The sequence below is a fragment of the Coenobita brevimanus genome, chromosome 92 (assembly GCF_032717465.1).
Source record: "Coenobita brevimanus isolate Jiangsu-jjx chromosome 92, ASM3271746v2, whole genome shotgun sequence".
Taxonomy (NCBI): domain Eukaryota; kingdom Metazoa; phylum Arthropoda; class Malacostraca; order Decapoda; family Coenobitidae; genus Coenobita; species Coenobita brevimanus.
Window position 1 is genome coordinate 22411853 of NC_137045.1, and position 13978 is coordinate 22425830.

The 13978-nt window shown below is 43.0% G+C and overlaps 1 protein-coding gene across 1 annotated transcript in view; it reads left to right on the forward strand.

The window, feature by feature from the left end:
• Positions 1-13978, forward strand: part of LOC145412139 (protein unc-13 homolog 4B-like) — a 789854-nt gene that overhangs the window by 200868 nt on the left and 575008 nt on the right. Inside the window, exon 6 of the mRNA XM_080282072.1 lies at positions 1914-2058. Within this exon, the coding sequence (XP_080138198.1) occupies positions 1914-2058 (145 nt within the window). The remainder of the gene's footprint in view (positions 1-1913; positions 2059-13978) is intronic.

A 13978-nucleotide genomic window follows, 5' to 3' on the forward strand; every position in this document is an offset into this window, starting at 1 on the left:
GGAAAATCATGTGTTACTAATCTGTTGAGCTACTATGATAGAGTAACAGACACATTACAGGAAAGAGAAGGATGGGTGGACAGTATCTATTTAGATTTCAAGAAAGCATTTGACACAGTACCACACCAAAGACTTTTATGGAAACTGTACCATCAAGGAGAAATTTGAGGCAAACTGTATTGTTGGATGCAAGATTTTCTCGTGAAAAGAAAAATGAGAACAGTACTAAGGGGAAATTACTCATCATGGAAAGAAATGACTAGTGGAGTACCACAGGGCTCAGTGCTGGCACCAATCATGTTTTTAGTGTATATAAATGATACAGACAGTAACACTGGAAATGAAAGCTATCTGTTTGCAGATGATGCAAAAATACAAAGGAGAATTACTAACACAGACTCTTGTAAAGAGCTGCAAGAAGAATTAAATAAACTTCATGAATGGAGTAATACATGGCAAATGGAATTCAGTGTGGACAAGTGTCATGTAATAAAGTTTGGTAAAAGTGGAAAAAGACCTGATTGGGATTATACATTAGGAAATAAAACCCTACACACATCAGAAAGAGAGAAGGACCTAGGTGTGATTGTCAATAACAGACTATCTCCAGCTGACCACATCAGTGAGAAGGTACGGAACATGTATACACTGCTTACCAATATGAGAATAGTGTTTACATACATAAATGAAGACATGCTAAGAAAGATAATAACATCATTCATCAGACCAACCCTGGAGTATGCATCAGTAGTCTGGAGTCCTCATCTCAAAAAACACGTAGACAAGATTGAAAAAGTTCAAAGGGCCACTACAAGATGGGTACCAAGCTTAAGGGATCTAAGCTACGAAGAAAGACTAAATAAACTGAATCTACCAACACTACAGGAGAGAAGGAAAAGAGGTGACATGATTATGCTATATAAATGCATATCAGGGAAGGAGAAAATAGACATAAATGATTATTTAATGTACAGTATGGGGAAGCATCAGCAAGAGGACACTGCAAAAAACTGCATAAAAAGAGAGGTGATAAAGACGTAAGGAAATTTCGTTTCCCAAATAGAGCAGTTGATCAGTGAAATGCACTACCGAATGAAATAGTGTGCCAAAACAATTCACAAATTTCAGGATATGTATGATAAATATGGTTTAAGACACGGGACAGTACAAGCTTGACTCATTCCTGTAAAGATACAATTAGGTAAGAACACACACACACACACACACACACCGTGGGATAGTGCTGTGGGTCAGAACACACACACACACACACACACACACACCGCTCGCTTGTGCAGTGGTAACGCTCTCGCTTGCCATCTGGTAGACGGGAGTTCGTGCCTCGCTCAGGTTGCGAAAAGTTTCACTGATGAAGTGGGTGGTTACTGTCCCCCTTGAGCAAGGGGACGGATGTGTGAGTGTGTGAAGGTCACAGCCTTGCCCTTAGATCGGACTATATGAGCTGTCAGCTTCCTTCCGGGAGGGTAAAATGCTGACGATCACGACCATCAAATGATCCTGACCGACCCGGTGAATTACACACACACACTGTGGGATAGTGCTGTGGGTCAGAATTGGTCAGTCAGCAGAGCACACATGGCAACAGAAGGGGAGAGGCTTGAAGGATTGTTGGACTAAACATAACAACCATGACTTCTCTGCATGGGTGGTTTAGTGCAACACATCTCCCAAATGGTTGCGTCTGATAGAGAACAACACACTTTGCATTTTCCCCATGTACACTACATTCCTGCCAGCTTTTACAATGGCCTTTTGCATTGAATCCATGCATACTGAATGTACACATATGGTGAGATCACAATTTTTGTTATTTTCACATTTGTTAATTTGATTCTAGAGATAGAGGAGAGAATACAAAATGTCACTGTTCACATGTAATGTCACTGAAACAGGCATGAGCCCCAGGAAGCAGGTGTGGAGCAGCTGATGGGGATGAGGGACCTGAGAGAATTGGGACGGCTAGTGAGGGATGCTGCTTCCAACCTACAGACACGAGAGACCAGAAACCTTCTCGGCTGTGTCACAATCCCACTTACTGTTAGTAGCTACCTAAAATTTTAGACTTAAACCCCTGCTTACCCTCTTCTGTTTTTGTACCCCTGTCTTGTGTGTTTTTATTATTAATGTTATATTTCTTTTTGGCTGAGATTTTTTTATCCCCTTGCATTTTTCCATGGTCAACCTGATAGTACAGTATCCCAGTTACAGTAAATCCTTGATATAAAGAACCCTTTTTTAACAAATTTTGGTTTTAATGACCACCTTGAGCTGGCCGAACATTAAGTTCATTTAATGAATTTTCGTTCTGTAAAATCAAACTGAGAGGAGTGAGGTGGACCGAGAGAGAGAGAGAGAAGCAGTCAGGGAGAGAAACTGAAAGCCAAGAAGCTGATCCACCTGGTGAACAAGCCTACTCCTTTTCTATCCTTAGTGACCTAGAGTAGCTTGTACAGCACCCTACCCGTATCCCTGACCACCTTGGAGAGAGCTCCAACATACTTGACCTCTTCCTTACAACTAATCCTTCTGTTTACACTGTTAATCTTTTCTCTCCTTTGGGCTCCTCCGATCACAACCTCATCACCTTAACCTGTCCTATCGCTCCAGTATGGCCTGTGGACCCTCCAATGAAACATCTGTGGCATTTTGGAGCTGCAGACTGGGAGGCTCTCAGGCAGTACTTCTTTGATTTTCCCTGGAATGATTATTGCTTCCATGGCCAGGAGCCATCTGGGTGTGCCTTGCGCATTACAGAGGTTATTCTCTCGGGCATGGAAGCATATATTCCTTTCTCATATCCTTTGACTAATGCAAGAAAGCCTTGGTTTAATCACACTTGTTCTAATGCTGTCCACAACATGGAGAGGACCTATAAAAGGTACTGGAGCCAACCCACCCATGAATCACATCTTGCTTATGTTTCTGCCCGGAATCGTGCTAAGTCTGTTCTTCACTCTGCTGAAAATAATTTCGTCCATACTAAATGCTCTCAACTCTCCAACTCGAATTCTTCCCGCTCCTTCTGGCACCTTGCCAAAAACCTTTCTAACAACTTTACCTCATCATCCTTCCCTCCTCATTTCTACTCTGATGGCTCTGTAGCTATTTCTTCTACTGATAAAGCAAATCTCTTCGCTCAGACTTTCTCCTCCAATTCCACCTTAGATGATTCCAGTGCTGTTCCTCCATCACTTCCCCACTCTGACTTCCTCATGGCTGACATTAAAATTTCTTCAGCTGATGTATTTTCTGCCATCACTGGCCTCAGTACTAACAAGGCATATGGGCCTGATGGGGTCCCTCCTGTTGTTCTCAAGAACTGTGCTTCTGTGCTTACACCCTGCCTAGGCAAACTCTTTCGCCTTTGTCTGTCAACTTGTACCTTTCCTTCTTGCTGGAAGTTTGCTCTCATTCAGCCAGTCCCAAAGAAGGGTGACCACTCCCAACCCTCCAACTATCGTCCAATTGCTTTAACGTCCTGTATTTCAAAAGTTTTCGAGTCAATTCTCAATAGAAAAATTTAAAGGCATCTTTCCTATCACAACCTTCATTCCGATTGTCAGTACGGGTTCCGTCAGGGACACCACTGGCGATCTTCTCACCTACCTTTCAGACTCCTGGTCATCCTCCTTTCGGGACTTTGGCGAAAGCTTTGCCATTGCACTTGACATCTCAAAGGCTTTCGATCGAGTCTGGCATAAACTTTTTAATATCCAAACTGCCTTCCTACGGTTTCTGTCCTTCTATCTGTGCCTTCATCGCTAGCTTCCTTTCTGGTCGTTCTATAGCCGCTGTTGTAGACGGCCATCGTTCTTCTCCTAGATCTATCAACAGTGGTGTTCCTCAGGGCTCTGTCCTATCACCAACTCTCTTCCTTTTATTTATCAATGATCTTCTAAGCTGTACATCTAACCCTATCCACTCATACGCTGATGACTCCACCCTTCACCTTTCCATTCGGTTCCCGCAACGCCCATCTCAACAGTTACTTCAACAAACAAGGGATGAGGCTATGGCACACCTAATGTCTGACTTGGCTCGTATCTCTGACTGGGGTAAAAATAATCTGGTTGTTTTTAATGCATCTAAGACTCAGTTCTTACACCTATCAACCCGACAAAATCTTCCACAGGTATACCCACTAATGTTTAATATTCAGCTTAATCCTGCATCATCCTTGAACCTGCTTGGGGTTTCATTTACTCAGGACTTACCTTTGAAAGATCATATTACATCTGTAAAATTTGCTTCTAAGGGATTAGGTGTGCTAAGCCGACTCCATTCCTTCTTTACCTCTGCACAATTGTTGACTCTATACACGGGTTTTATCCGCCCCTGTGTAGAGTACAACTCTCATGTGTGGGGAAGTTCCCCACATACAGCTCTTCTCAATAGGGTGGAGTCAAAGGCTTTTCGTCTCATTAACTCTCCTCCTCGTACTGACTCCCTTCAACCTCTGTCTCTTCACTGCACTGTTGCATCTTTATCTCTTTTTTTGTCTCTACTTCAGTGGTCACTGCTTCTCTGAACTGTCTTCATATATTCCTACACCTCTCCGACGGGTGCTACGCACCCGTCTAGCAGCAAACTCTCATCCCTTTTCTGTCCAACTCTCTAATGCAAGCGTTAACCTTTACACCCAGTCCTTCATTTATGCAACAGGTCAGCTGTGAAACTGTCTCCCTCTGTTTGTATTTCCTGCTTCCTATGATCTCCAATCTTTCAAACGCATTGTGTCCAGGCATCTCGAAATAATCGGATCTTGAATTTGGCTCTCTCTTGTATTTTTTTTTTTTCTGTTGAAGGGAACAGTTATTGCTGGCTCGTGGCCTTTGGTTCCTTCTTCCTCGGATTGGAAAAAAAAAAAAAGAATACTGGGCCAAAATAGGGGAGGAATTGGAATTAGCAAATTAAAATGAAGTGGATCTGGACAGCTTGTGGAATTCATATAGGGATTGCTTCATTGGGAATGCTAAAGTGGTGTGTGGTGTGGCAGGAGTAACAACAGAGAAGAAAGGTTCGGCATTGTGGGATGAAGAGGTTAAGAAACCAGTGTAGGAAATGAGGACGAAGTGGCTAGAGTGGATACAGGACTGGAGTTCAATTGAAATAACTGAGCACAAAGCATGTAAAGAGACTTGCGATGAGGAAAAAGGAGGAGGTAAATGATGATCTAGAAAGAAGAATAAATGCATATTACTATAAACAGGAAGTTATTCTGGAATGAGATGCAGAAATGTAGAAGTGACAATGGAAAGAAAGGTGAAAGTATGAAGGATGGAAATGATTATTAACCCATGGGGATGAAGGAAGGACTAGATGGAAAGAATATTTTGAAAGCCTGATGCATGGGAATGGAGAAAGCAGAGCGGCAGTAAACATGATTGGTTTTGGGGGTGTGCGGAGAAGGAATGCAGTGCCAGGACATGTGACACAAGCAGAAGTAAAGAACGTAACGAAATGGCTGAAAAATGGGAAAGCAGCTGGGGTTGATGAGGTGTATACAGAGGTGATTAAGTGTAGTGGAGAGAGGAGAATGAAGTGCTTGCTGGAGATATGTAAGTAGGCATGGATGAGTGAAACTGTGCCAGTAGAGTGGAAAAAGGCTGTGATTGTACCCATGTACAAAAACAAAGGTGAGTGAAGTGAGTGCAAGAATTATCATGGCCTAAGTCTGTTGAGAGTTGTTGGGAAGGTATAAGGAAGAATTTTTATAGGGAAAGTAAGAGAGAGATCAGAAGTCCTAGTGAGTGATGAACAGGGTGGCTTTAGGAATTGCAGAGGATGTGTGGATCAAATATTTGCAGTGAGACAAATAGTGGAGAAGGTTTGTGAGAAGGACTATAGGGTGTTTTTGGCATTTATAGATCTGGAGAAAGCATACAATGAAGTAGAGAGAGAAGGATTGTGGATGGTTCTGCACATGTGCAGTGTAGATAGTAAACTGCAAAGTGCTGTTAAGGTTTTTATGGTGGCAGTGAGGCATGAGTAAGGGTACATGGGAATCCAAGTGAATGGTTCACGATTAGTATGGGTGTGCAACAGCGTTGTGTGATGTCCCCGTGGTTGTTCAGTATATATATATATGTGTGTGTGTGTGTGTGGATGGGACAATAAGAAAAGTAAGAACACGAGTAATAGGGAGAGGGATGGCAGTGGATGGAATATCTCAGTTGATGCAGTACTACTTGCAAATACCGGACAAGAACTTGGTAGGTTAGTGCAGTGTTTTGAAGATGTCTGTGAACATCGTGCCTTGAGAGTACTGTAAAAAAGAGTAAAGGGATGGTTATTGAGAGAGAAGGTGACTCCCAGTATGAAGTAACAGTGAATGGAGAGAGACTGGATTTGATGAGAGACTCCAAATACCTGGGTACAGTGATAGAGAAAAGAGGAAAATGTGCAAAAGAAGTGGTAAGTAGAGTGACACAAGGAAGGAAAGTAGCTGGTGCAATGAAGGCCTTGATAAGAAACAGAGGATTGAGTATTGCAGCTGCATAAGGCTTACATGAGCAAGTTTAACATTATGGGTGTGAGACTATGGTGTGGCATGAGAATGAAACATCGAGAGTAAGAGCAGTGGGGATGGGACTGCTGACGAATGTATGTGGAGTACAGAGAGTGGATAGGATACGGAATAATTTGATATGTGAAAGATGTGGAATGGGGAAGTGTGTGGTATGGTCATGTGAAGAGAATGGATGACAAGAAAGTGCTGAAAAAAGTATATCTGAGCGAATCTGAAGGAGGGAGGAGGCAAGGTGGGCCAAAGAAAATGTGAAGAAATATGGTGGATGAGTGTGTAAAGAAGAGAGGTTCTGAAGTCGGTGAGGCTAGGGGACTGACAAGAGATTGATCTGGCTGGATGAATTTTGTGCAGAAAAGTGCATAACCAGGGATTTGGCACCCCTTTTATAATGTGACAGCATTCAGATTGACTCTGTCAGATAAGTACAGTATATGTGAAGCTACAGTACTTGGTGAAACCTTTTGGCCTATCAGATGGAGCCAGGATTCCATGGGGTTGAATGCTGTGTGAATGGAAGTGTGACCCATTAAATAGGGCAGACTTTGGCTCTCTGGATGCTACTACTCCTCACTCCATCCTAGGGTGGGAAAGGAGGTCCAGATGAAGACGGTGATGAAAAGGATGGATGCACAGGGAGCACCGACCATCGTGGTGTCCCTACACACACACGTACTCTCTCTCTCTCTCTCTCTCTCTCTCTCTCTCTGAATGCTGAATCAGTCTCTTGGTGACCAGCATTGTGAGAGGAGCCATAAATAGAGCATATATTGAGAATAAGAGCCATTTAGACCTAGCTGTATGTTACTGTTTACGACTGGCTAAACAACACCCTGTACGTTATTTAACAATCTATGTTCGGTAAAATCCACAATGCCTGGGAAATTACTGAACAGCATAGTGTTCGACTTTAACGGACTCCTCCCCAGCTCCATCGCAACATGGCTTTAGGCTGCTGCACTCCACAAACACCCTTCTTACAGACCTTACGCAGATAGTATTTGATGGCGTGAATTCAGCTAGGTCAGACATTAGCAAAGCTTTTGATGCCATCCCCCGCCACAACCTCACAAACAAAATACTCAATACAAACGTGCACAATAACACAAAGAGATGGTTGGCAAACTACTTAGCAGGAAGGTGTGCACATGTAACATTTGCCGGTCAGTCTTCTAACATCAGAAACTTCACAAATGGCATCCCCAAGAATCTGTTTTGTCCCTTACACTCTTTAACCTATACATGCACAACATACCTGCACCCCACACACCACAGATACACATAGCTTCCTATGCAGATGATATAACACTCACATGTACACACTAAAATGCAAACACAGCTGCACACATCCTCCAACCTTACCTCAACACACTGCACGAATGGTTCACCGCAAACAGGCGCAAAATAGCCCCAGTCATATCTACAGTGACCCTTCTCACAAACTGGACAGCAGAACTCAGTCACATTCCACACCTCACCATAAACAACACTCCCCTACCACACACACACACACACACACACAAAATCCTTGTTGTAACATGCAATACATCAGTGTCTTTTAAACAACACATCACAAACATAAAAAATAAAATAACACCAAGACTCAATGCCCTGAGGTCTCTTGCCCACACAACATTTGGACACAACAAAGAAATCACCACCACACTATACAAACAACCTATATGTTCAGTGATGAACTGTGCAAGCCCTGCTTGGGCTTCTAACCTCACTAAAACACACTACAACACTCTGCAGACCGTACAGAACAAGGCCCTAAAATAATCACAGGCTGCACAGCTACCACACCCACAGACCACCTACATCTAGAAACCAAAGTCCTCAAAGTCAAGGATCATCTAGACATGAGAGTCACCCAAATTCTCACTGCAGCCTCCACAAACCCACAACATCCACTACATTACGTGGCAGCACATCTGCACACACCAAGGAGCATTAAAACAACACCCAGCACACGATATCATGCACAAATACTGTCATCTTTCCCCCCTTGCCCGCCTCAGACCAGCCTCCAGAAGCATATCCATACTCAAATCACTCGCTGCTCCATTCAGTCACTTAAAGACAACACACAGCTGCATGCATGGCCTCCTGATATCCACCCCTCCGAATCCTATCTCCCCCATGAGGACAGGGTCCACCTGGCCAGGCTGAGATGTGGGCATCATCCAGCCTTCTTAAGTTACCAGAAGAGGCTAGACGACTCCGTCGCTGATGCATGTTCAGAATGCAACACAGCACCCCATACTATTAAACACATTATGGAAGACTGCATTGCACACAATTACCTATGCCAACAACACAACATACACTCCTTGAGAGCTCTGTGGGAAAGCCCGGTCTCGGCCATGACCTTTCTCAGGGACTCGGGGCTGTTCGGCCAGACTGCCTAGGGATCAACAACTACTACTACTACTTTAACGAACTATCAGCTTTAATGTCAAGGGTCTGGTACCAATTAGTTCATTATATTGAGGGTGTACTGTATACTGAATGCAGTATTTTTCCTTGGTTTTCTGTGCAACTTGATGTGGAATTATTTATCTCTTGTTTAAGCCACAAACTAGCTAGACCCCACAGCAATACACAAGTACAAAAATAACTAGAAAACTGGAAAAACTTTGTTGGTATTCTCCCTTCTTTCTAGCTATTTTCTTTAAGAAATCATTGTGGGTTACTGAATGACAGTCTAGTTCCGAGAGATGCTCCCACCTCAAAAAATATTGTCAAGAGAATATTTTTTATATGTACTGGAAAGATGTAAAAAAAAAAAAAGAATTGGTTGAAGTACAGGTATACCTCGGTTTAACGATGCAGTTTGTTAGGTAAAAGCCCATCATTAGGTGGGGTATCGTATATCGGGGTAGATTTAACATGAAAAGTAATGGGGTGCATATTTCAGCCTTAGGTTTCCTCTCCAACCAAGTCCGAAACCCACCCAAATGAGCCCAAAAAACAAGTTTAAAGTCAATCTAAATGGCCTAACAGTGAAAGAAGTTTACCTAAGCCTAACACCTCTAAATAACTCACTAAAACCAACAAATAAAATCTGAAAATCATCAAATGTAAGTGTAGAAAAAATCAAGCTTAGTAAACTGTACCCTAAAATGACAGTGTTCACCCCAACAATGGCCAAAACACATTAATCTAAAAACAGTTTATAAATCAACCTAAACACACAGTTGTAGTCTAAAATATCAAAATCGGTAAAAACAATCAAAACCGGGGTTTAGCCATCATTAGGCGGAGTATGATGGTATTTCAACCCCCCATCGTTAAGCCAGGGTATCACATCGAGGGGTATTGTATATTGAAGTATACCTGTACCGTAATCTTTTGATTATCCGTTGTAATAGAGTCATTGGTACATCCTGATATGGGCGAAATTCAGATACAGAGAAATATCATACCTACCCATACCCAACCTATATGTACAATACTTTACCCTTCTTAATTGTGGCAGTGTCCTTCGGTCTTTCAGCTAATGTATTTAGACATCAAAACACACATGGGAATATCCAGTATAATGCTAGACACTAAGAAATTATGCATAAACAATATAAATCCAAAAAAATCCACAGTTCTTACCACCTAGTGAACGGCAGTCAGGTGTCGTAACCCACTAGCCCCCAGCTGGTGTTTAACCCCTAAAGTACTGTGACTCAATCATCAGTTTGCCACGTAGAGTCCTATGACTGATGATCGTAGAAGGTGTGTCAAAAACTGCCGAGCATTAAGCCATCCCCTTTTATGACATAAATTGTTCATACCCACTCAGAACTAAGGGATGAGATGGTGGGAAGGAAGGTCCCGCCCCCTCACCACGTTTGTGGGGGGACCCCCTTCCCAGCCACTCCACCTCCCTCTTGCTGATTGGATACAGCCACCACACTACTCACCAATACTGCATCTACATCACATTTGGGGGGGTGTCTTATCCCCCCTAACCCCCCACCAGAGACCCACACCCCTCCTCCACATCCTTCCACACCCCCTTTCATATCAAATAACTCAGCAGTTTCCCTGCTGTGATCACTTTGTGTGTGTTTCCTTCCACCATAATACCCCCACACCATCTCCCCCACATTGGGTGTGTGTGTCTCATCCCCCTTCACCCCCATCAGAGACCCTCCACCTCCTTCCATCCCCCCTTTAGATTGAATGATGTTGGCAGTTTCCCTGCTGTGATCCCATTGTGTGTGTTTCCTCCCACCATAATACCCCCCACACCACCTCCCCTGCATTGGGGGTGTGTCTCATCCCCCCTCACCCCCACCAGAGACCCCCCCACCCCACCTCCATATCCTCCTTGCCAATCCTTTGTCCTGAATATTTCTCAGTAATTCTTTCCTTGTCCTTCTGCCTACAGGTGACTTTACACTCCCTCTTCTGTCTTTCTTTCCTTCATTCTTTCCTTTTCCTTCTGCCTGTGGGTGACTCTACACTGAGTTACAATCCAAATGGTTTCCTGTACACCAGGAAACCATTTACTACACTGGGTGGTAACGATAACCAAATTTTGGCGCATCGTGGTTTAGTGGGTAATTATTGCACTCCAGTCGGATTGAGCCGGTGAAGGTTTATATCCAAGGGATGGTTGGGGTTGATTGCTCATGTAATGCCACTCAGGGATGAGTGAGGCTGGTCACTCTTATCTTAAATGTCGAGACCAACTGCCTAGCCCCGGGCTCCTACACTCCTCATGGGGCAATGTAGGATTGGATGATGGATGGATGGATGGATGGATGAATATCCCTGCCATGATCATTCTGTCTGTGTACTTTTTTTTTTTTTTTTTTATGACTCATGTTGTCTCCTGCACCTAGTTACATCAGTGGAAACATATCTTACATTGATTTTGGTAAGGTTCTTTTGCAAGAATTAGTTTTTTTGGGCAGATTTTTCGAGTTAGGAAAAAAAAAATATTTTCTTTTCTTACTCTCATATTGACTCATACACCTAGTTTCATCAATAAAACATATTTTACATTGATTTTGGCAAGATTCTCTAACAATAATTAGGTTTCCATCAATGTTTTCCTGTTTTCCCGTGACTGGGGACTTTTATAATCTTTGATGGGTGGTTTTGCAGTAACAGTTAGGCCTAGGGGACTGAGATTGGCTTTTTCAGGTGTGTAACTTCAAGCTCTTCAATTCTGTAAGAAAAAATTTTACCATGGTAAAAGCTGAAAAATCGATTGCAGCTGTGGTGAAACATTGCTTCAGAAAAATGTGGTCTTTAGGGGTTAACAAATGTCAAGCTGCCTCCTCCTCCTCCTTCTCCTCCTCCTCCCCTAAGGCTGCGTTCACACCAAGCGATTCGATTCGATTCAATTCATGGAGAATCATTTGATTCGATTCATTTTGAATCAGCGCCATTCATACCGACAGAATCAAACTGTCAGAATCAACAGGGAGTAGTGCAAAGGCTGACTTGAACAAGGATGGACGTAGACGCTCTTGCTGAAATAGAGGTGTTGCTGTGGCTGAGGCGGCGTAGGCGTAGGCGTCCAAGAAGAATATGGGTGCATGAAATTAATGCAAAAAGACCTGATTTTGGGAGTTTCGGACACTTGTTCCCAGATTTGATAAACAATTCAGACAAGTTTTATGATTATTTTAGGATGACCACTGAACAGTTTAAAATGCTAGTGGAGTTGACTGCACCCAACATAAGAAAACAGAATACTAATTACCGACGTGCAGTTGGAGTTGAAGAAAGGATTGCCATTTACCTTAGGTAAGAAGTGAACTGTTAAAAAGTCTGAAAGTTGGGAGAAGTAGTGTTTCATGCAGTATAAAAGACATCTTTTATTTCTGGTTATGAATACAGAATACATTAAGAAAACATACCTTTTATTTCTGGTTGTGCATAGAGTAAAAATAAGTATAAATTCTTTGTTTCTGGTTGTGAATATATTAAGAAAATAGACATCCTTTATTTATGGCTGTGAATACAGTAAAAAAATAGACATCCTTCATTTATGACTGAATAGAGTAAAAAAATAGACATAATATGTTTATCGTTGTGAATGCACCAAAATCTTTGTTCCACTTTTTAGCATCATAAATAGCACGTCGCTCTCTCACTAAATTTATCAGGACGTCCGGTAGCATGGTGCTCACTCCTCCACTGAATCCCCGTGACTGATGAAAAAATGGACCCTCGCGCATCAAGTGATTCTGAATCGCCTTGAATCGCCATGAATTGAATTGAATTGATTCGCTTGGTGTGAACAGTTCCTATAGGAATTAACATGTCGCATCAAGACGAATCATGAATCGATATGATTCTCCATGAATTGAATCGAATCGAATCGCTTGGTGTGAACGCAGCCTAAACATCCACTCTGTGCATTGCACATCCACACTGTGCACTGTGCAGTCACCTTTTATGTAAGACACCCGTCTTATCTATTTTTCAATCTCCCCAGTGCAAAGAAAGCAATATAAGCACAGATTAGGATCTGCACAGATAACCTTGAGTTAACGGTCACTACTCTTACTTTCGACATGTGATGGGCTGTGGATCACTGAGGGTCCCTGTTAGTCAAGTGACCACCATTGGGATTTTTTTTAATCTACCAGGGGTCACTGCTTGAGGATGAAACTTGTGTACTTGTCCCACATGGGAGAGTTCCTTGTCTCAGTGGAGCAAACGGAGCTAGGGCCTGATTGACTGCTGCCTACCTTAAAAGCGCCAGGCAAGGCTGCCGCACCACCCCTAAACATCCACACTGTGCAGTGTGTAGCTTCCACGTTATGTCTGCAGACTTCCCATTAACTCAATGTACCGGTTTATAATGTCATGCCGTAACTATTGTTTTATTTGTTTACTTTCTCTTTCAGGTTACTCTATCGGGTAGCTTATAGATAAAGTATTATAGAATGTGACTTTTCCTTTACAGTGTTTCCTATTAAATTTCCATGTCAGTTTTTCCATGCTGCATGGTGGTTTTTCTCACTTTTTCCTGGAGGGTTTGGTGGTGGGGGGAGCCTTCTTGCTTTACTATCCTTATCCTTCAGCATGTAGAGTTAGATCTTGTAGTCATGGTTTTCTCTAACAAGCAGCCTCGAAAGGACCATAAGGTCTGTTGCTGTTTGCTTTCCTGTGTAATCCTCCTCCTCCTCTGCTGCCACCCTGTTCTTGCCGCCACTGCTGGACGGGGACATGTGGCGAGGTGGTGGAGGCCTACCCATCTCAGGAGACTCTGAAGGCAGCCACAAGCTCACGTGTAACGGGGACTCAGCGGCTGTCAATATGCTCGGTTGTGGGTCTGAGAGTGAAGACTGGGGATGAGATGATGGAGATGGGGAGAATGGGCTTGCACACGTGAGGGTGGCAGGCTCGAAGAAGGAGTTGATCTTGGTCTGACGATAGATGCGACAATTCAGACGGAGGATGACTGTCTCT